Below are 23,490 nucleotides of genomic sequence, written 5' to 3' on the forward strand. Positions count from 1 at the left end.
CATCAGCAGGCCGAAGTCCGGCCAGCTAAATAATCAACTTCCTGCTGCTGGCGGCATTGTCGCCGACTGTTTTTGGGGCATTGTGTTCGAAGCCGAAAATATGCCACTCGAGATCTCGAAATCGTCCAAGGAGTTATTAACGGCCTTCGAGCCAACAAACCTGTTGACTACCGATTGACCAAAGAATGGATTTAATCAACTTATTAATTTTAGAGTTGATCTGGTAATAATCGTTCATTTGTACTGTTTGTATTTTAAAGAAACATCAAAGAAAATAGATAAACTTGTTGCAAAAAAAAGATGTGTGTACAGTGTACAAAAAGTATACAGTGCGTCCATTAAGTAACGCATAAATTCATTATTTCGTAAACCGGCGACTTTAAAGAAAAATCCCAAAACAGGTCGATTTTTATTTTTAATTTCCGATTTTTTTGGCATATATATCATACTAGTGACGTCATCCATCTAGGCGTGATGACGTAATCGATGATTTTTTTAAATGAGAATAGGGGTCATGTGATAGCTCGTTTGAAAGGGTATTTAATTCTCTATTCCCTAATATAAATTTATACAAGGTGTTCAAAAAACCTATGTTTAATTAAAATAATTGAGACAAAAAGAAGAATGTATGTAATTTATCTAATTCAAAATACGTTTTAATGTTGTCAGAAAACAGGAAGAAAATGTTTATTTGACAAAATAAATATTGTTTTTAGCTTAAATTCAAAGTTAAATCTGCCAGCCACCTGGCTCTTGCCAGTTTGAACATTTCGTTTAAGCGAAAATCAATGTTTATTTGTCAAATAATTTTTTTCTGTTTTCTGACAGTAGTAAAATGCATTTTGAAATAAATAAATTATACATTCTTCTTTGTCTCAAGTATTTTAATTAAAAAAATGTTTTTTTGAACACCCTGTATAAATAATTATGTTAATGTTTACATTAGTGAATAGTAGAGAATTGAATACCCTTTCAAATGAGCTATCACATGACCCCTATTCTCATTTAAAAAAATCATCGATTACGTCATCACGCCCAGATGGATGACGTCACTAGTATGATATATATGCCAAAAAATCGGAAATTAAAAATAAAAGTCGACCGGTTTTTGTATTTTTCCTTAAAGTCGCCGGTTTACGAAATAATGAATTTATATGCGGTACTTTATGGACGCACTGTATATTATGTATGTATATGTTACCGACCAAACCCGATTTCAGGACAAACTAGTATGGCCTAGGCCTAGGCCAAACTAGTTTGTCCTGAACGCGTTAGGATAAAGTAGTTTGACCTAGGCCAAACTAGTTTGTCCTAAACGCGATATGATAAACTAGTTTGGCCTAGGACAAACTAGTTTATCTTGACATTAATACGGATACTGCAGGACCTACTAATGGTACGGCCTATTATAAACATTATAGTATACCTACAAAGCCAAAATAAACAGATAAACTGAATAAAATGCTCTGTAATTGGAAAATAATCATTTTTATGAAAACCATAACGAATCTTCATTAAAACTAATGGACAATTGGTAATACAAACAGTCATATTATAAAAAATAAAATATGTTTTTTTTAAAGCAATAATTATACCTCAATTATAAAAATTATTATTTATTTTTACATGGAGTGTTTTGGTGACACTTCGATTTGCGGAGTCTAATTGCCTTTTTGCACTAGCATATTTGTGCAACAGTTTTTGTTCCAGTTGCATTTGACAAAACCTTGTCCGATCCAACTGAATCTCTCGTAGCTGCAATCCTTAGCGATATTTTAGATTTTAGAGAAAATTTATCTAACTTTTTGGGGTATTAATGTCTTTAAAAGTTTTCTAATTGTTTTCAGATCAGAATTCGTCATTTACCATCAAACTTTTATAGAGGTAGTAGATATAAACTAAGGCACTGAAATATCGTAAGAGTTGCAGCTACAAGAGGTTCAGTTGGATCAGAACAAGGTTTTGTCAAATGTAGCTGCAACAAAAACTGTTCTACAAACAGATGCAAGAGCAAGAAGGCAATGATAATCCGGAATTCTTAGTGTCACCAAAACACTCCATGGAAAAATAAATAATATTTATAATTGAGGTAGGTATAATTATTACTGCTTTTATAAAAAACACTGATTATTTTTTATAATATGATTGTTTGTATTACCAATAATTCTCCATTAATTGTAACGACGAGTTATTATCTTTTACTAAAAATGATTATTTTTCAATTACAGAGTATTTTATTCAGTTTATCTATTTATTTTGATATTGTAGGTATATTATAAAGGGCTTACTAGTTTATCATGCAGTGTTCGTATTAATTTCAGGATAAACTAGTTTGACCTAGGCCAAACTAGTTTGTCCTGAAATCGGGTTTGGTCGGTAACATGTATACCGGGCGGTAAATCGTGAAACAGGCCATAGATAAATAAAAATAAAATTTTTTGTAATAGGTTAGTATAGGAATAGAAAAAGAAATAGTGTCATTCACTGCCATGAAGCAAATTTTTTACCGTAACAGCCTCACCCTATCTCTCAAAATCCGACTTTTCAAATGTTACCTATATAATTCCGGTTTTATGATATCTATGGAATGGAGGAGTGGACAATGACTGCAACCTTAATGAAGAAAGTGGAGGCCTTCGAAATGCGGGCCTACCGACGGCGACGTATACATATCGGCGTTATCGAAATGCCTCTCTCTTTTTCAGGTAAATATTTTCATACATGAAATGCCTCCCAGGTACAATCGAAATGCCTCCGTTTCGTTAATCATTTAGGCTGATATTTGGTCTATTTAATCTCTGTATAATTACACAATGTTGCCAAATCATAATTTAAATAGGTAGTATCTATTTATTTTGATTTTTCTAATTCTTAATGCAGTGTAAATAAAATCTGTTTCACATAAATATTTCACAGTACGACATACATATTTCTTTTTAGAAAAGAAAGTTGTTTCCCGGCAATCTAATATCCAGCTTTTCTGGGTAACTCCAATTCCGATTCTAATCTCTTCCATATTTATAATTCCATTTTATAATTTCATAAATAGGTGCTTTTACCTTAATCTTTTTGTTTGTTTATATTCTTTGGGTAATTCCAATTCCGATTCTAATCTCTTCTTAACGATTCCATGAATAGGTACTTTTTCCTTAATCTTTTTGTTTGTTTATATTCTCTTTTGTAAATTGTGCTAATGGGCGAAATGTTGTATACATACTTGAAAGTTTATTAGTTTCTGCATCAGTCAGTTTGTCTATTTCAAGCTTGTCAGTTCGTCAATTTCAAGATTAAATTGTGTTTAATCATAACATCCGAAATAATAGAATCAACAATAAGTGTCAGTGAAAAGGGTAAACCTTTACTATCAATTGATGGTTTTACATTCGGTTTTCAAAAAATGTTGGCCAAAGATACTAGTCCTGTCGCCAGGGGGGTACAACGGCCTCCTTAATTCAGATGGACTTACCCAAGTTTTTTTTATATATTTTGACCCGCAGAATACGAATTTTTTGGGTAACAGTTGATCCGGATGTCGATAAGATTGTTAAAGACAAAGAACTTGAGGAATTACATAACAGCGATTTCTCGCAAAACAAAACATCTTTTTGTATTTTTTGGGTCATTTTAAGCAAAAAATATTCCTACAAGTTTTTTCGTAGAATGCATAGTTTTCGAGATAACCGCGGTTGAACCTTAAAAAAATCGAAAAATTGTAATTTTTGAACCCGAATAACTTTTGATTAAAAAATAAAGTAGCAATTCTGCTTACCGCATTTGAAAGTTTAAGTCAAATTATATCGGTTTTGATTATTTGCATTGCTAAAAATTTATTATTTTATTGTTAAACAAAGCTATAAACACCTAGTATGTGAGTGATGCTTTCAATGATTTCTCATTTAAAATCGAACGAGTAGGTAGAGTAGCTACGAGTGCAAGCGAGGCAATTTCTACGTAGCATGCGTTAAAACGCATGTATTAGGTACGGGAAACACTATGTGTTTATAGATTAGTTTAACAATAAAAAAATTAATTTTTAGCAATGCAAATAATCAAAACCGATATAATTTGACTTAAACTTTCAAATGCGGTAAGCAGAATTGCTACTTTATTTTTTAATCAAAAGTTATTTGGGTTCAAAAATTGCAATTTTTCAATTTTTTGAAAGTTCAACCGCGGTTATCTCGAAAACTATGCATTCTACGAAAAAACCTGTAGTAATATTTTTTGCTTAAAATGACCCAAAAAATACAAAAGTATGTTTTGTTTTGCGAGAAATCGTTGTTATGTAATTCCTCAAGTTCTTTGTCTATAACAATTTTATCGACATCCGGATCAACTGTTACCCAAAAAATTCGTATTCTACGGGTCAAAATATATAAAAAAAACTTGGGTAAGTCCATCTGAATTAAGGAGGCCGTTGTACCCCCCCCCCCTGGCGACAGGACTATACAGTAAAACGGTGAACATGTACTAAAAAAGCCTGCAAAGCATTTGTGAGAACACAGGGATGTGAAAATACGATAATGGAATCAATATTAGATCATAACCACGAGAAGTTGTCTGCCGAAGTTTACAATAGAAAAGCCGTAAGCAATTCAATAAAAAGAGCAGCTGTGGAAGATCTCCGCGAAAAACCAATGAAGTTCATCTGTAAAGAACTTAAGAACACAAATATAGAGACATTTACTATCAATGATATCAATAGAGTGAGACAAAATTTATATTATGCTAGAACCACAAATTCTTTAATTAAACTTCCCAAAAATATATCTGAATTTCATAAAGCTCTCGATTCATCTTCTGTTATTACAAATAGAAATGAAAATTTTATAATTAAAAATGACAAAGATAATCATATTGTTATATTAACATGTTTTTCAAATCTTCGTTTTCTTTCGACTGTTTCCAATTGGTATGTTGACGGAACTTTTGAATACTGTCCCCGTCTTTTCACTCAATTGTTTAGTATACATGGCTTGAAAAATGGACATTATAATATTATTCCTCGTATCTTTTGTTTACTTCAAGATAAAATGTCACCTTCACATTATCTAGCTTTTAAATATATCATAGAAAAATGTTTTAAAATTAATTGTCCTGTTTCCCCTAAAGTAATAACTTCAGACTTTGAAATTTCCATTCATAATGGTATTCGTATGGCATTTCCTGAAGCAGATCTTCATGGATGTCGTTTTCATTTGGGTCAGGCATGGTATAGAAAGGTTCAAGCACGGGGATTAGCTCCAGAATGCCAGAGAAAAGGTATTGACTCAACCGAAATTACGCATTTTCTTATTTATATTTTTGGTCTTTCATTCTTACATCCTAAAGATGTTAGCGATTTTTTGCCATAGATTTGGCAGAAATTAAACCAGTCGATGAAAGAGTCACCCAGTTTTGTGATTATCTTGTTGATAATTACATTTCTGAAAATTCGACATTTCCTCCACATCTTTGGGCTGAGCACTCTTCATCCATACAAAGAACCACAAACCCATGCGAAAGTTTTCATTCCAAGTATAATTCTTCCTTCTACTGCCCTCATCCTAACATTAATAATTTTATTGATGTAATTTTACAATTTCAAATAAATACCTACATTAAAATGAATTCTCTTTCGACACAAAAAAAAATTGTTGCGGAAAGTACGGCAAAAATAAATTTTCTAAATGAAAAATTTTTAGAATTAAGAGAATGTAAAATAAATAGATTAGAATTTGTCAAAGTAGTATCATATAAATTTAGGAAAAATATTTTGTAATTTTATATTTCTATACATATATTTTGTAATATTTTCCAAATAAGTTTTTTTGTGATGTTATTTTTAATAAATCTATAAAATACTTAAAATGTTTTTGTATTTTTTGTTAAATTATTAATAATAAAAAATAATGGTTATTATAAAATATATATTATAATGGTTATAAAACTAATAATTATATATGTATAAGTTAGTTAAAATTTATAAATACCGCCTAGTGTCAATAATGTTTAATATATAAAGGTTGAAAATAAAATAAATTAAATAACAAAATACCAATTTTGCCAAAAATTTACAAAGGGACGAAGATGCGGCAACGTCTCACCTTCACATAAAGATTAGAAGCATGTAATTTATTTAAAGCTTGGGAGGCAATTCGTATGTGACCATTTTAGCGACAGGTAAGAAATCCTATTTCGGGAGGCATTTCATATGCGGCCATACATATTACGTAGGTATATCCTGGACCGAGCCCGTGAACAAAGAGGAGGTATTACGCCGGATAGGTAAGGAGAGAGAGGTGGGGATAACTATAAAGAAAAGAAAGGTGGAACACTTGAGTCATGTTATGAGGCACAGTAGGAGGGATCCAGAAAAGAGAAAACACTCGTGGCTCCAAAACTTGCGGCAATGGTTCGGATTGCCATCTGCCGAACTATTCAGAACTGCCGTTAACAAAGTCAGAATAGCAATGGTAATTGCCAACGTCCGGAATGAACAACGCGCGTGAAGAAGGAGGTTAGTATAACCTACTATATTTAAGAATAAGCTCTTTTCTGTTTCTTGTGCACTTTTCAATAATTTATTCTTTCTATCCCGACGAAACATGTTGAGTTATTTCGCTTTATGGAGTAGGGACTCCAACGCAGAGACACCACACAGCCACAGAAGTAAGTAAACATAAAGCACAAAGTTGCCAAAATAAAACGCCTTAGTTCCGAAATAGGGCAGTCAATGAGGGTATTTGGCTCCGAATTCCATCCTACTACATCGATTTACTTCATATTTTCACAGTAAGTAGGGAATAGCTCAAGAAACAAAGTCTACCCTATATCGATGTGCGATTTTATCTTGGGGGTGGTTCCCACCCCTTCTCGGGGGTGAAAAATGTTTTGGTTAAAATAGCCACGGAAGAGGATAGAGAACCTAATTTTAAGCAAAAACTGACTATAATTATTTTTTGAAAACTCGATACTTTTTGAGTTATTCGTGGTTGAAAATTGGCTATTTTCATTGAAAAATGACACCATTTCGGACGGATTTTTGCGAATACCTTAAAAACTTCGCATCTAACAAAAAAACTATATAAAATATTTCTGTAGGTTATAAAAAAAACAAAGAGATTCGTTCCTTCATAAATCTTCTAGTTAAAATACAAAGAGAGATATGGTAGGTAAGAAGAGTTTGTTTTTTTGCTGCATGCTCAAATCGGTGTATTCAACTTGAAATTACAGAAAAACTCGATTTTAGGTGTATAATAATATAATAGCTTTTGTAGTGCTTGAAAAGACCTTTAAAATGAGCAATACTAAATGTCGATTACATTCAAACTAAGCAAGATATTCTGCAAAAAAGTTCATGTCTAATGTATTTTAAGAAGAATCCATCATCCTTCATCCATCAGAATTTAAATACATCGTTTTCCTTCTACAATACTTTTTATTATAGTGTTATTTCTATGTTCAAAAAGTTGAACTGGAATAAAATGAATGGTTTTTGAAAAAAATAAGATCAAATTAATGAGCGCATTTTTAAATTTTCTTAAAAATCTTCCTTTTCTTCCATGTAACTCGAAAAAGATAAGAGATACGAAAAAAGATACCACACAAAAATGTAGTGCTTTTTCATCAGATCAAAATTTTAATTTTTATTTTTCATTACTGCATCTCTTATCATTTTCAAGTTACATGGAGAAAAAGGAAGATTTTGAAGAAAATTTAAAAATGCGCTCTATAATTTGATCTTTTTTTTTCAAAAACCATTCATTTTAAACCCAACTTTTTGAACATAGAAATAACACAATAATAAAAGGTATTGTAGAAGGAAAACGATGCATTTACATTTTGGTGGATGGGGGTTAAAATTACTTCTCATTTTTTCTTAAAATACATTAGTTATCAATTTTGATTGCAGCATATCTCGCTTAGTTTTAATGTAATGGACTTTTAATATAGCTCATTTTAAAGGTCTTTCCAAGCACTACAAAAGGTATAAGTAGCATTATACACCTAAAATCGACCGTTTCTCTGTTATTTCAAGTTGAATACACCAATTTGAGAATGTACCAAAAAAAAACAAACTATTTTCACCTACCATATCTCTTTTTGTATTATAACTAGAAGATTTATGAAGGCAAGTGTCTCTTTGTTTTTTTTATAACCTACAAAAATGTTTAATATAGTCTTTTTAGTTAGATGCATAGTTTTTAAGGTATTCGCAAAAAACCGTTCGAAAAGGTATTATGTTTCAATGAAAATGGCCAATTTTCAACCACGAATATCTCAAAAAGTATTGAGTTTTCAGAAAATTATAGAACAGTTTTTGCTTAGAATTAGGTTCTCTAGCGAATTACGTGGTAATTTTAACCAAAAAATTTTCCAACCCTTAGAAGGGGTGGGAACCACCCCCAAAATAAAAGCACACATCGGCATAAGGTAGACTTTGAATTAGGAGATAAGGGGCCGTCCATTAATCACGTGATTTTTTTTTGGCATTTTTTAAACCCCCCCTCCCCATTGGTGATACATGGTGAGGTTTAAGACTTACCCCCCCCCCTTCCCCTATATCACGTGTATTTTTTAGGATCTACAAAAAATCTATTTTTTTAATATCTATAAAATACACGTATAGTAGGTAGATAAGTATCATCAATTTTTTTTATAAAAAATTAAAGACTACAATAATAACGTTTAGAGGTAGACAGGACTTTCTTCAACACCAATAACTGGATAAGCATCTAGCAAGTCAGTTGTTGGCACAGTGCTTTGTTGAAGATCAACATCAGTTTCATCAAGCCATTCGGCGTCATTATTTTCGCGCACTACGCAGATAATCTCTCTCGATCTACTGTTCGATCGTCGCGTGAGGATTCAGGAAGGACGAACATTGTGCATCTCTAGAGTGTTATTGCTAAGATTCAGTAGTTGCTTGTGACAAGTATTCACACGCGCTTTAGCTTTTTTCTTTGTACAGAAGTCCAGTGCACACCGCTGACATGTCCTTTCAAAAGTATTTGATGATCCTTCTGCAGGCTAGGGCAGTACAGGTCCTAAATCAATTTGCCGAAGCCTTCATACGTTGGAGTAATTTCGAGAGAACGTCGCAGAAGAAATGGAGCATGATGGATCTTGTCATCATGCTCTTGAGGCTCTGGAATATATAGGCAACCGAACGAGTGCAAAATCGGGTAAGGAGGTATAACGAATCGTTCCGAAAGAATGAATCGTATAGAACTCCGCATATTATATACCTAAAGCAAATATTGACTTTCTCACACATGCTCGCTATACCACTGCTGGGAAGACAGATCTGGAATAAAACTTTCGACAATGTTATCTGGCTTGACATACTCTGCTACGACACCATGGCCGTCAATAACCGTATTACTCGATACTTCTGAGAGAACTTCACCAGCCTTCTGAAAGTTCTTTTTTCAAGGTCATGATCTTTTCTTCTCCCTTGTTGAACCAAATGGGTTCCATAAGAATCATGTGGAAGTGTAAGTCCAGATAATTCCGGGCAGAAAGGCGCCATTCTTCTCTCAACGCGATTGAACGCGCTTATACCAAGTACATTTGTAAAGATAAATATTGCTCTAGCTAGATCATGCTTGACAAAGTTGTGTAGGGCATGGGCAATACTTTTGAAGTATTGATACATGAGCTAAAATATTGAGTTTGTCAATAGAATAGTATAATATTTTGATCACACTGTACAAAATTGTGTAACAATAAGCATATTATGTTTGAATATGTCAAATACTCTATTGTTAAGATCCAAGAAGAAATCTGTATAAGTAGGTAGGTCATAGTAGGTATAAGGCACTTAAAATAATTACCATGTAAAGTATACCGTGTCGCTACAGAAATTTGGGTGGAACCAAAGTAAATTAATGTGTTGTTGGTTTATATAATATTAGAATGAGAAATGATTTTTTTTATCAGTCACACCACTGCCACTTTCGATTTTTGTGTGCATTTGACGAAAAAAAAATACATGTAACGCCACTTTTCAGTTGAGTTTCGGGCATTTTCCTTAAAAAATAAATACACGTGATATTATTACTAGACCCCTCCCCCCTTGTGATGTTTCGTGATTTTTTATGGAACCCTCCCCCCCCTTTCGGGCCTCACGTGATTAATGGACAGCCCCTAATTAGAAGCTAGGCGCAAAATTTCATTAAAATCCATGCAGTAGGATAGATTTCGGCTGTAATATCTTATTCGTGCTCCCATTGACTGGCGTAAAAGTATATCAAAATAAAATGTTTGACAAAATTTGACGAAATACAAGTCTAGAATAGAAAACATTTCCTATTATATTGTATGCAGGCAATGTCATACTCCTGGAATCTTGTAAAGAGCCTGTGGAGATACTCCTGTGTCAATTTATTTAGCATAAATAGAAAGAAAATTGAATAGGATAATTAGACAAGGCGAAAACGGCGGGTTCGAAGGGAAAAATATTCCCATGAGATTTTTTTGCATAATCACATTCGTGAGACATCCCAGAATAAGGTTCAAGAAGTCGCCCAAGTGAAAAGTGGGCCAATTTTTTTTTAACAATTTTTTTTAATCAAATTGCAAGAATCAATATTTTTGGCCAGAACAATTTTTTCTTTAATTTTTTGGACCATTCTGGACAAAGAAGGTCTCTTATAATTTTTCTCTAAAGTTGATCGTTTTCGACTTATAAGCAATTTGAAATTGAAAAAAACGAAAAATGGCGATTTTCAAGGCTTAATAACTCGGTTAAAAGTTATTATTATGAAAGTCAATATATGACTAAATCAAAGTTTGAAGCCCCCCCTACAAGATCCTGAAGAAATTTTTGTCATTATTTTATTACTAAGCTGTTATTTTTAAGTAATAATACTAAGCGAGTACTAAGCGATAATACACTAACGTGTGCGGGGCTGTAAATGCTGAGTGCGAGAGAGAAGCTATTCCAGCAGTCCAATTGTGCATCTTACTCGCACTCACATTTACAGCAGCGTCAATACGATACAACCACTCATTGTTATTAATTAAAAATAACAGCTTAGTAATAAATTAATGACACAGATCTCTTCAGGATCATGTAACGGCGACTTTAAACTTTGATTTAGTCACTTTCTGACTTTCAAAATAATAATTTTTGACCGAGTTATTAAGCCTTAAAAATTGCCATTTTCGCGTTTTTCAAATTTTAACTTGCTTATAACTCGAAAAAGATCAACTTTAGAGAAAAATTATAAGAGACCTTTTTTGTCCAGAATGGTCCAAAAAAACCTAAAAAAAATTAGTCTGGACCAAAATATTGATTTTTGCAATTTGATTAAAAAAAAATTGTTAAAAAAAAATTGGCCCACTTTTCTCGTGGGCGACTTCTTGAACCTTATTCTGGGATGTCTCACGAATGTGATTAGGCAAAAATATCTCATGGGAATGTTTTTCCCAACTAACCCGCCGTTTCCGCCTTGTCTAAATACCAAGAAAGAAAGCTAAAGTATGTCAATAATCTCAAAAAATCCAATCTACTTATTCTGCTGCCGTATGTTATGCAGCGTGTAGGCATTTATGCTGGTTGGATTATGCGTAAGGAGCCTTCTTCTGCTCTACTTAATATGATGATGATGTGTTGTTTCAACCCAATTTTGAAAAAATGTGAAAACTTTGAATTATGCACGTCCGTCTGTCTGTCCGTCTGTGAACGCAACTCCTCCGTCATTATACCAGGTAGAATGACAAATGAGGTGTCAAATGAAAGCTTATCATCCAAGGATGGTACTGAAGGTGAGAAATTTGACCTAGGCTGTCTGTCCGTCCGACCACGAATGTAACTCCTCCGTCATTATACCAGGTAGAATGCCAAATGAGGTGTCAAATGAAAGCTTATGATCCAAGGATGGTACTAAGGGACCGTTCAAGTATTACGTAACGCAGGTTGATGGGGGGGGGGGTTCAAAAATCTTCAAGAATTGCGTTACGTTATAGTTAAACTCCCATTACAGTGCGTTACGTAGGGGGGGAGGGGGGTCAAAAATCTTCAAAAATCGCGTTAGGTAGGTAATACTTGAACGCTCCCTAAAGGCGAGAAATTTGACCTAGGCTATCTGTCCGTCCGACTGCGAGTGTAACTCCTCCGTCATTATACCAGGTAGAATGACAAATGAGGTGTCAAATAAAAGCTTATGATCCAAGGATGGTACTAACGGTGAGAAATTTGGTCTAGGCTGCCTGTCCGTCCGACCGCGAATATAACTCCTCCGTCATTATACAAGGTAGAATGACAAATGAGGTGTCAAATGAAAGCTTATGATACAAGGATGGTACTAAAGGTGAGAAATTTGACCTAGGCTGTCTGTCCGTCCGACCGCGAATATAACTCCTCGGTCATTATACTAGGTAGAATGACAAATGAGGTGTCAAATGAAAGCTTATGATCCAAGGATGGTACTGAAGGTGAGAAATTTGAACTAGACTGTCTGTCCGTCCGACCGCGAATATGACTCCTTTGTCATTATACCAGGTAGAATGACAAATGAGGTGTCAAATGAAAGCTTATGATCCAAGGATGCTACTAAAGATGAGAAATTTGACCTAGGCTGTCTGTCCGTCCGACCGTGAATATAACTCCTCCGTCAATATACCAGGTAGAATGACAAATGGGGTGTCAAATGAAAGCTTATGATCCAAGGATGGTACTGAAGGTGAAAAATTTGAGCTAGGCTGGCTGTTCGTCCGACCGCGAATATAACTTCTCCGTCATTATACCAGGTAGAATGACAAATAAGGTGTCAAATGAAAGCTTATGATCCAAGGATGGTACTGAAGGTGAGAAATTTGACCTAGGCTGTCTGTCCGTCCGACCGTGAATATAACTCCTCCGTCATTATACCAGGTAGAATGACAAATGGGGTTTCAAATGAAAACTTATAATCCAAGGATGGTACTAAAGGTGAGAAATTTGACCTATGACTTCCGGTTTGAGAAAAGCAACCAGAAGTACTGTTTTAAAGTCACCGGAATAGTACAAGTGATATATTATTCGACGCGCCCGATTACCTTGGGTGAAAACCTAGGACTTACGAAGTCCAATTACTTGTTAATAACAGGTAAATCGCTTTTTTCTTATGTCTATGAACCATGAGTGTCGTTTACGACCTGATTCGGTGTACTGGAATTCATTCCCGCCTACCTAAGTTATTCCCTAATCCCTCCCACGGCAGTGTCACGGACAGGTAGGTAGTCAAGAGAGGAGCAGGTAAAGAAAGAGCAAAGAAAAAGGAGAGTTCAAGGAAAGAATTTTTTAAAAAGTTTCCAACCTCAGAATCGTTATTTTTATGTTCCACACTCAAACCTATTTCTGGAATTTTTCTCCACCAATATTGACCTAAATGGAAACGACACCCTTTAATGGCAACTTCCGGAAATGCTCTTTTAATTGCAATTTCGAAATCAACAAAAATAATTTTGGGTGAAAATAAGAAATTAAGTTTACTGCATTCTGACTGTAAAAGCCTGAAAGCGTTAGGATAAACATTAGAAGATTTGACTGAAATCAAAAGCAACACCAAAGGAATATAAATATTATTTGACAGCCCATGAGTCCTAAAAACTTAAGAGAAAAGTTTTGGGCAACTATAAGAACATTTAAACAATTGCTTAGGTTTAAAACGGTTACAAAAAAAAAATAAACAAACTATTGACAGTGCTTTAGCTGGACAAATTTCTCTATCTAATAAGATATATAATGAAGAAGTTGAAAAAGATTGAAGAAGTTGAAGAAATTGATGTTACAATTCTGTTAGTAAAACAAGAACCTGCATTTCGAGGTCGTGATGAGAGCCATAATTCTTCAAACATGAGTAATTTTAAAGAAATTTTTAATTTAGTAGTTAAACGCGATCAGGAAATCCAGGATCATGTTAAAGATAGAAGGGGTGTTCACGGGTTTGTCAAAAACAATACAAAATGATTTAATATATTGCCTTGCCGATTACGTAAAAAATGAAATTTCAACAGAAATTAATGAAAGTCAATTTTTTTCTATACTAGCGGACGATACTACTGATATAACCGAAAAATCACAGTGTACTTTAACAATCCGTTTTGTTAAAAAAGTTGGTCAGGTAACAGAAAGATTTTTAGGGTTTTTTGATGTTAGCGAGAATAGATCTGCAGACGCTCTATATAGTTTAATTTCAAACGTGCTTGAGCCATATGATTACAAAAATAAATAAATTGCTCAATTTTACGATGGTGCAAGTGTAATGGTTGGCTCTTTAAACGGATTACAATCAAAAATTAAAGTAGGTGTTCCAAAAGCAATTTTTACACATTGTTGCGCTCATATATTACATTTAGTATTGCAAGACGGCTCAAAATGTATTACAAGTTGTAGGATATTTTTTGTCGCCTACCCGAAGTATATGTGTAGCCTACCCGCATACTGAGGTCGCGAGCCGCCACTGTCTTCTGTGGCTCTAAGGGAAAAGCAGAGACATTCCCGGCCTCTGAGGACGGAATGGACTCATGGAAGCTGTCACAAGAGACATACCATACCTATGAACTTACATTTATTATTTGTACAGAAAACTAGGAGAAATTTATCAAATGACAGCATTCTAATAAAAAATAAAGTTTTGGAATGTAAAAGGTGGGTTTTCTGAGACAGTTAAAAATTGGCAATCTTCAACTTGCAGTTTAGACTCAACGGTTCGTCTGAAAAAAAAAGTAAATAGTGATATTGGTAGATAATTTTAAATACTTTAATTTCTGTTAACAGACCATTTACTAAAAGATAATAGTTTTCGAGATTTGAGCAAAAAAACGGAAAAAAGCTGAAATTTTTCGCGAGTTTTTCAATGTTCCGGCAAGAAATTTTGTCCGCAAACCTCATATTCGGATTCAGCAGCCCAAAATCCATATATAATGAAAGAAATCAGAACTACCCCAAAACTTTCCTAGTGAAAACACAATTTTATTGAATCAGAAACTGATTGTAAGAATGAATAGAATTGTTGTAAGAAAAACCGTATTTATTGTGGGAATAAACGGAATTAATCGTAACAATAAACGGAAATAATTGTAGAAATAAACGAAATACGTTAGGAGAAATAACACTGTTATTGACACAACGAATAGTCTTCGTCGGTCAATTAACGACGTTGTTGTTTCAATAAATAGTGTTCGTTGACTCAGTGAACAGAGTTCGTAATATCAATAAATAGTGTTCGTTGACTCAGTGAACAGAGTTCGTAATACCAATAAAGTAATATTATGGTATACATAATGAATGTTCATCCATTCAATAAACGTAATACATTGGCTCAACGAACGAAAATAATGAATTGATGAACATCGTTTTGTTGTCCCAATAAAACCAAGAATTGGAAAAATTTTAAGTATTGCGTTTGTTGTCTGAATTAACACTTTTATTGATATTACGTACCTTTTTCGTCGAGTGTAAGTAACTCCTTTGTACAAGTTAGAATAGTGGGAAAAATATCAAACGGTTTCTGCGTAAATTCTGGACTGAGACAGGGAGATCCGTTGTCAGCATTGTTGTTTAATCTGGCCTTAGAATATGTCATGCCAAAAATTTATCCAAAAATCAAACCAGACATAGCTGCTCGGGGAGAGGCCAGATGGGAGAAAATCTGTAGGACGGCCTAGAAAAAGGTGGAAAGATGCAGTCAGAGATCTGGAGAAAATGGGAGTGAGACAATGGGAAATAGTGGCACAGGACCGACAAACATGGAAGGCAATAATAAACGCGGCAAAGACTCTCGAAGAGTTATAACGACATTGATGATGATGATAATGATTAAATATTTTTGACGCTAAATGTACAAAAAGGAACAGGTTTTTTGGATTACAATCAAGATTATCGTTGTCAAGACCAGCAGTTATCATCACAAATACGCAATCTACTGGAAATACTTATTCAAAACAGAGTGAGCAAAAGATTTAAGCCAATAATTACATGATTCCCACAGCCTTAGCTCATTCCCCATATCATTCTCTCTCACGATTTTTGAAAAAACTCACACTTTTTTGTCACGTAAAATTTGAAGTTTTCGACATTGAATTGGAATTCGAAATTTGGTACTTAATCGAAATTACAATTCATGCTTAATATTAATTACTATTCATTATTTTCGTAGCGAAAAGCGGTTTCATGGCGATTGCTATCTACCTATACCGATTGCATTCACGGGAAAACTTTTAGAGAACTATTCGGCAGCAAATATTTCTTGGGGATATTTTGTCCGGGATTTTTTGTGGGAATATTTTGTCCAAAAATATTTGTAGGGATTATTTGTCCGGGATTTTTTGTAGGGATTTTTTGTACGAGGATTTTTTTGTCTGGGGATTTTTTGTCCAGGGATAATTTGTGGGGATTTTTTTCCGGGATTATTTATTTGTCCTAGCTTCAATCCACAGGGTGCCAGGCGGTGTCTTGGTTGAAAAATTATTTAAACATTTTTTTAAACAAATTCACAAAAAAAAATTATTTTGAACAATTTTTTTTAGATAACTTGGGTCATTCTAAGTAAAAAAATTCCCTTGTCATTTTTCTCTAAAATGGATTGTTGTCGAGTTATACGCGATTTAAGATTTGAAAAATGTGAAAATGGCCATATAACTTGACAACAATCAATTCTAGAGAAAAATCACAAGATACCTTTTTTGCTCAAAATGACTCAAATTATCTAAAAAAAATTGTTCGAAGTAAAAAAATTATTTTTGTGAATTTGTTTAAAAAAATTTTTAAACAATTTTTCGACTAAGGTACCGCCTGGAACCCTGTGGATTTGTTATATGACCTTTTTTGAGTAAGTTTTTGCAAAGAAATCTAATCAAGATAATTTTGCTAACGTGGGCAACGATAGAGCCTGGACTATAGCGCTAATTGTTAATAATTAAAAACAACAGCTTTGTAATAAAATAATGACAAAAATTTCTTCAGAATGTTGAAGGAGGGGTTTTAAACTTTGATTTGGTCGCTTTTTGACTTTCATAATAATAATTTTTAATCGAGTTAAATTTTAATCGCCTTAAAAATGGTCATTTTTGCAATTTTTAAATTTTAAATTGCATATAACTCGACAACAATCAATTTGAGTGAAAAATGACAAGAGACCTTTTTTACTCAGAATGACCCAACTAAAAAAATTTGTTCGAAATGAAAAAATTATTTTGTGAATTTGTTTAAAAAAATGTTTTACCAATTTTTCGTCCACGGCACCGCTTGGCACCCTGTGAATTTGTTATAAGGACCTCCTTTTGAGTTAGTTTGTGCAAAAAAATCGAATCGGAATAATTTCGCAAAGGGGGCGACGATACAGTCCGGTCTAATTAGATATTTGATAGATATGCGATTTTCAAATATTGTTGAATCATCATTTGAGCGCTGCAGAATCGTTCGCTTATCGATGAGATAGAATTACCGCCCACACACTATTGCTCAACCAATGTGTTTGGAATTTTTCCACGAAATCAATGCATAGTTAGGTATTTCTTATCTACAGTTGGGTGTTTGTTATTTTTATAGCGGGATTTTTTATTTATGTTTATAGAAAGACTAAAAATGTCATCCAAATGATCCAAACAAAATAAAACTGAACTATTTAATTTCTCAACTTTTATTTTAAAATTAATTTTTGCTTTTTTATTTTTTTTTTGTAAATATTTTTGCACTTTTTGACCCTCGGTTTTAGACACTTTGCACATATGGTAGCGGGGGCCCTGTCTGTGCACAATGATAATTATATAGTAGCTCCATGCTATAGTGGATACATTCAGTTTAGCTTTTGTTGTCAATGTATTGTCCCTCTCTAATTTAACTCTTATTATTTTTGAAGTTTTTTCCATCAATGGCCCATTGGTGAAAAGGTTGATGATATGAAAACTGACTAAATAGCATATTATTATTCTAGGTAATTGTAATGTAGGTACCTATATCTGCTATTTTTTGCAGAAATTGTTGTGAGTTTGTAATACACCTATGTGGTTGTATTGCGTTCTAGAGAATGTCATGCCTATTTGTTCATGAAAATAATTTTCAAAGTGGAAATCGAAACGTTAAATTTTTTTAGTTTAAAAATTTATGATTTATCGTAAAGTGGGACTTTCTGTGTTACATATACCTAAGGTACGTTAAGAAGAAGAAAATCATGTTAACCATTCTTCTTCTTCTCCTACTGCACTACAGCCCAAATTGAGCCGACATCATTTATTTTTTGCCTCCACCCTTGTTTTGTCTGCACGGACTCTTAAAAGGGCATGTGCGTTGCTGTTTCCTGTGTCTTCCCAGCGCTTTCTTGGCTTTTCAACCGGTCTCTTTCCCTGCATTCTAACGTTCAGTGCATTTTTTGGTAGTCTATCCTCTCCCATTCTTGTCACATGTCCGGCCGATTACAATCGTTGTATTCTAATGAAGTCTGACCTGTCTGAGAGGGGTGTTTACTTATAAACTTGATAAAGCTCGTTGTTGTATCGACTTCTGAAGGTTTCGTTTTCCCTCACAGGTCCTAGTATTCTCCTCAGTAGGTAGGTACTTTCCTTTCGAATGTGTCGAGTTTGTGGATGTTTCTTTTTTGTAGAGGTTTTCATGTTTCATAATGTTTACCATTATTTTATTTTAATCTTATATAATTAGGCTGTGTTTCAGCTTTTCATTTTGGTAGAAAGGTACCTAAATACTAACATGTTTCTCTGAAATTTTGTTTCACCACATGGTCCACTTACTGACGGTTTTTGCTGTAAATTTTAAAGAACCGCTTGGATTGACATGCAATTTGGCATAGGTACACATAGCTAACATGTCAAAGAAAAAAGTGATAGTGTGCCTATGTGTGCTTTTGCCCTGGGGGTGAGTTTCACCCCGTCCCGGGGGTGAAAAAATATAGGTATTAATTAAGCTCAATTTTGGCTTAATCCATTGTAAACACTATTATTTAATTTAGACTTGCCACAAAAAACAGTTTCAGATCAATACCGTCAAGTGTAGGTATTATTTTTATTACTCCAGTAATATGATCTGCTCCCTTATGTTCCAGAGGTAAGAACAGAAGAAAGCAAATACAGCAGAAATGGAATTCTACAAGGTTTAGAGAAAGCGCAAAAATAAGAAAATAACTACTGGAAAATAAGATGTGGAATAGAGGAAAATAAAACATACGAATAAAATACATAAATGATTTAAGTAACTTATTATCTTCCGGGTTGAGACCGTGTTTTTTTTAATGACTATACCTAGGTAGGTCCATGTCAAATTTCGCTAAGCAGGTTAATTAACTCTTGACTTTTAACCGTGGCAGTTAGTATCCGATTTCAGATCTACATCTTCAATATTGTACCTACAATATAAACATTTATTTTATATAGTTACTTTATAAACTATCTTGAAGTGTACTTATGTACATATTCAAAATACACATGTAGATGATAGTTTGGAAATCATATACCTACCGAAAAGATCTTTATGTAAATAAAGTTCAAATACAACAGGATAAGAAATGCTACCTACTAAAACAAGATGAATAAGTTAAAAAATAATATATGTTAGATAACGACATTCTCTTACATTTTGTGCTAACATTATCTCTATCTATGTAAGAATATGTTCATCAAAATATGACTAGTTGGTAAGTACCTACCTAGGTACTTATTCAAATAAAAATAAATGAGTTGAATACCAAAATTTATTTGTAAAATTGTTAAAATTAACAGAAATCCTTTAGTTGTGTGTAAGAACCATGTAGGTCTAACTACTTTTCAAAGCAAAAAACAGTAAAACCAGTTTTGACAACCATAGGTATATATTGGCTGGGAACTTTGTAAACATGTAGGTAGGTATCTAAGTTATCTACATTATTAAATAATAATATCGTGGTTTCGTGTTACATGAAAGTTAGAAGGAAGCATATTTATTTAATAAATCTTAATTCATAAAAAGTATCCAACTCTCCTTCGCATTGAACACGCAAATGAATAAATTAGCAAAGATAGCATAAGGTAACATTTTACGTTAATCAAGCAACATTACCCGCTTTATTTCGGAATTTGCATAAAAAAATCGAAACCACACCATATGACAAGTCAATAAACATCAACCAGAATGTGCTAATTAGCATAGTATAGAAAAGGACAGCAGTCAGAAAGATTTATGATTTGTTTAGGACCACATACCTCATAAAATGGCCATTACTGGCCTGGCGTTGTAGTTCCAGATCAATTTTGGGGCCGTATTCTAGTCTATTCACAAAAAGAAACAATCACAACCACTCACACAATTGTTTTTAATAGATTATAGTCCATTCACTTATTAATCTATACGTGTAAGTCTTAACAAGTCGCGGCACTCTATGCAGTCTCGCAAAGCAAGGAAAGGTAAGATTGCACTGAGCATGCGCCATCGACATCTGATTGTGTCGGCCAATCGAGCCAGGGGGCGTGGCGTGCAGCTTTATCTCTTCATGTTATGCTTGAAAAACAGATTAGACTCCGCCTTCCCATTGTCATGTTGATTTTTTGTCTCTTAGTCCTTTGTACAGGTGTTTCTGAATTGTGTGGCACATACAGTTTTTTATTTCTTATTAAAAAGAGTATGGGAGGAAACGAGGCTCTTCTTGAGCATCAATAGTTGTCTGCTCCGAAATTTGGATTCAGGTAAAAAGTGTGACAGTTTATCGAATGTATTGTTACTTTAATTGGATACCAACATGGAATCTTGCTGTCAGCTATGGAGAATGAACATCTGAAAATAATTTAAATATCCTTTACAATGTTATTGACCGAAGCTAATTCGGTAATAATATTAGGTATTAGATAGGTGTATTTTAGTAGAGGTAATGAGCTTCCTTACCGCTTTACTATCAATAAACATCATTTCTTTAATGTATAAAGAGTTTTGGTTATTCACCTTGTTATAACCATCATTGATGAAGTTGAGGGTAGCCTAAAATACAACATAATGCATTGCGACTTAAATGTAGTAGATATACCTATTTCACAAAGTTGCGGCTACATTGGATTATTGATAAAGATGAAAGCTTTAACAACAGTCGGCCATGCTGAAGAAGTTAATAGCAAATTCTCCCAATAAGTATTTGAAGCACTGTCGAAGATAAGCAAAAATATGGTACTATAGGTAAATTCTATTGTTTTGTCTAAATTGTATCGGTACCTAAGTAGGTATCTACCTATACTTATAGGGTGAGGCAGATAAAGGGCCTATTAGAAATATCTCGAGAACTAAAGGTAAGAGAATCATGAAAATTGGAATACAGGGGTTTTGAGGTATGAACTATTTAATGAAATTATTTTGTTCTCTTTACTACTTCCGATTATACCGGAAGTTGATTGTAACTTCGTTTTTTTAAATAGAACACCCTGTATATTTTTACATTTTTGGATTTTGCTCGATGTCTTCTTTCTTAAAATATGAGGTTTTGTAATATTATACAGGGTAGTTTAAAAGATAATTACGGTTTTTTATAAATTTTGTAGCAAACTTCACACCCTGTAGAATTGTACTGATTTGATATCAAAAACTCCATTTATGTTCAAGTTATTTTTAATATAGTCTATTATTATTAAAAATTATTAATATAGCGAAATGTTTAATTTTAGTATACAGAGTTGGTCGAAACTCGGAATGAATATTATTTCTTAAATGGAACACCCTGTATTTTAGTATTGTAATGAAATGATATTTTATAGTACTTTTTTATTTCTTAAGCATTCCCTATACCTAACTGCTTTGATTTGTATGGTATTCGTAGTTCTTTAAGCCAAACATTAATTGCAACAAAAATTAGGTGAAATCTTATTAAGTTTGCCGTGAAAATAATCAATCATATATAATTTTTTGAAAATAAGTACATATTAATCTAGAATGATCCTTAATTTATTAATATTGGATAAGATACCAAAATGCCTACGTTGTTAAGATGCTGGTGCATAAAATATTAATTAAACCATACCATTAAACCATTTAAATAAAAACAAATCATATTCTACCCAGTTGACTATGGCTTTGACACTAAACTTGATTAAACATTAGACATTATATTATTTTTATAGTTCCAGTTGCTTTGTTACCATTATTACTAATATAATTTTTTGTAATTGAGAACTGATTAGTAAAGTTTTTGTTTTAGAACAAAAATGTACTACTAGCAATAAGAATTTATCATCTGCATCTCCCTGATAGATGACAGCCAAAAAGAGAAACTTTTCAAAGTTTACTAGAATAGTTTCAACGTACTAGACACTTAGATTACGAGAACGTTCATACTAATATGCAGATTCTCAGTGACACTAACATTTAATTCATTTTAATCATTTCAAATAGTTTTTGTTTGATCAGATTTCTCGTAATCTAAACTACCAGTTCGTCGAAACCGCTCTAGTAAATTTTGAAAAGTTTCTCTTTTTGGTTGTCATCTATCATGGAATTGCTGATCATAAATTCTTATTGTTGGTAGCACATTTTTTTTGTTATGCTCTCCTAGAAAAAAAAAACATCTGAATCAGTTCCTCATTAGAAAAATTCATATTAGCAATGGTAGCAAAGCAACTGGAACTTCAAAAATAGTAGAATATTTAAGCAAAGTTAATGTTTAAGCTTATTTAGTGTCAAAGTCATAGCCAACTAGATAGAATATTGTATGTTTTTATTAATATTAAACACACCAACAATCTTAACTGCGTAGTTATTTTGATATATCAACCAGTATTAATAAATTAAGGGTCAGTCGAAATTAATATGTATTTATTTTCGTGTAAAATTATTTATGATTGAATATTTTCACGGCAAACCTAATAAAATTTCACGTAATTTTTGTTGCAATTAATGTTTGGCTCAAAGAACTACGAATAACTTACAAATTAAAGCATTAAGGTATAGGAAATGCTTAAGAAATAAAAAAATACTATAAAATATTATTTCATTACAATACTAAAATACAGGGTGTTCCATTTAAGAAAACTCAGATAATACTCATTCCGAGTTTCGACCAACCCTGTATACTAAAATTAAACATTTCGTTATATTAATAATTTTTAATAATAATAGACTATATCAAAAATCACTTGAACATAAATGGAGTTTTTGATATCAAACGAGTACAATTCTACAGGGTGTGAAGTTTGCTACAAAATTTATAAAAAACCGTAAATGGGGTGTATTCTGTAACATTTCCGTTAAATTTAAGAGGCCTCTAAAATTTAACTTTTAACGGTCATCTAAAACTTTTCGGTTAGATTGTCATTCTGTAAACACATATTATAGAGGACCGCTAAAATAATATTATTTTAGAGGAATCCTCTAAAAGGTTTTGGAACAAATACGGCAACGTCGCACGTTGATCGTTTTGAACTACTTTTAACCTAGAAATTGACCGAAAACTGACTGTTAGAGGCCAAAAACCTTAAGAAGAAGAAGAAATTGACAGTTTCCTAGAAAATAATATTTTTATTATATTTAATTATTTTTTAGTAAAACTCATATTTTAC

The 23,490-nt window shown here is 33.0% G+C and overlaps 1 protein-coding gene across 2 annotated transcripts in view; it reads right to left on the reverse strand.

Moving 5' to 3' along the window:
- LOC114338469 (transcription factor sox-2-like) overlaps positions 1-20,321 on the reverse strand; it is a 318,719-nt gene extending 298,398 nt beyond the window's left edge. For both annotated transcript variants that reach the window (XM_050649367.1, XM_050649366.1), the window contains exon 1: positions 20,161-20,321. In XM_050649367.1, the coding sequence (XP_050505324.1) occupies positions 20,161-20,165 (5 nt within the window). In that variant the 5' untranslated portion in view covers positions 20,166-20,321. The remainder of the gene's footprint in view (positions 1-20,160) is intronic.
- Between the last annotated feature and the right edge of the window lie 3,169 nt (positions 20,322-23,490).

Source organism: Diabrotica virgifera, chromosome 4, assembly GCF_917563875.1.
Source record: "Diabrotica virgifera virgifera chromosome 4, PGI_DIABVI_V3a".
NCBI lineage: Eukaryota > Metazoa > Arthropoda > Insecta > Coleoptera > Chrysomelidae > Diabrotica > Diabrotica virgifera.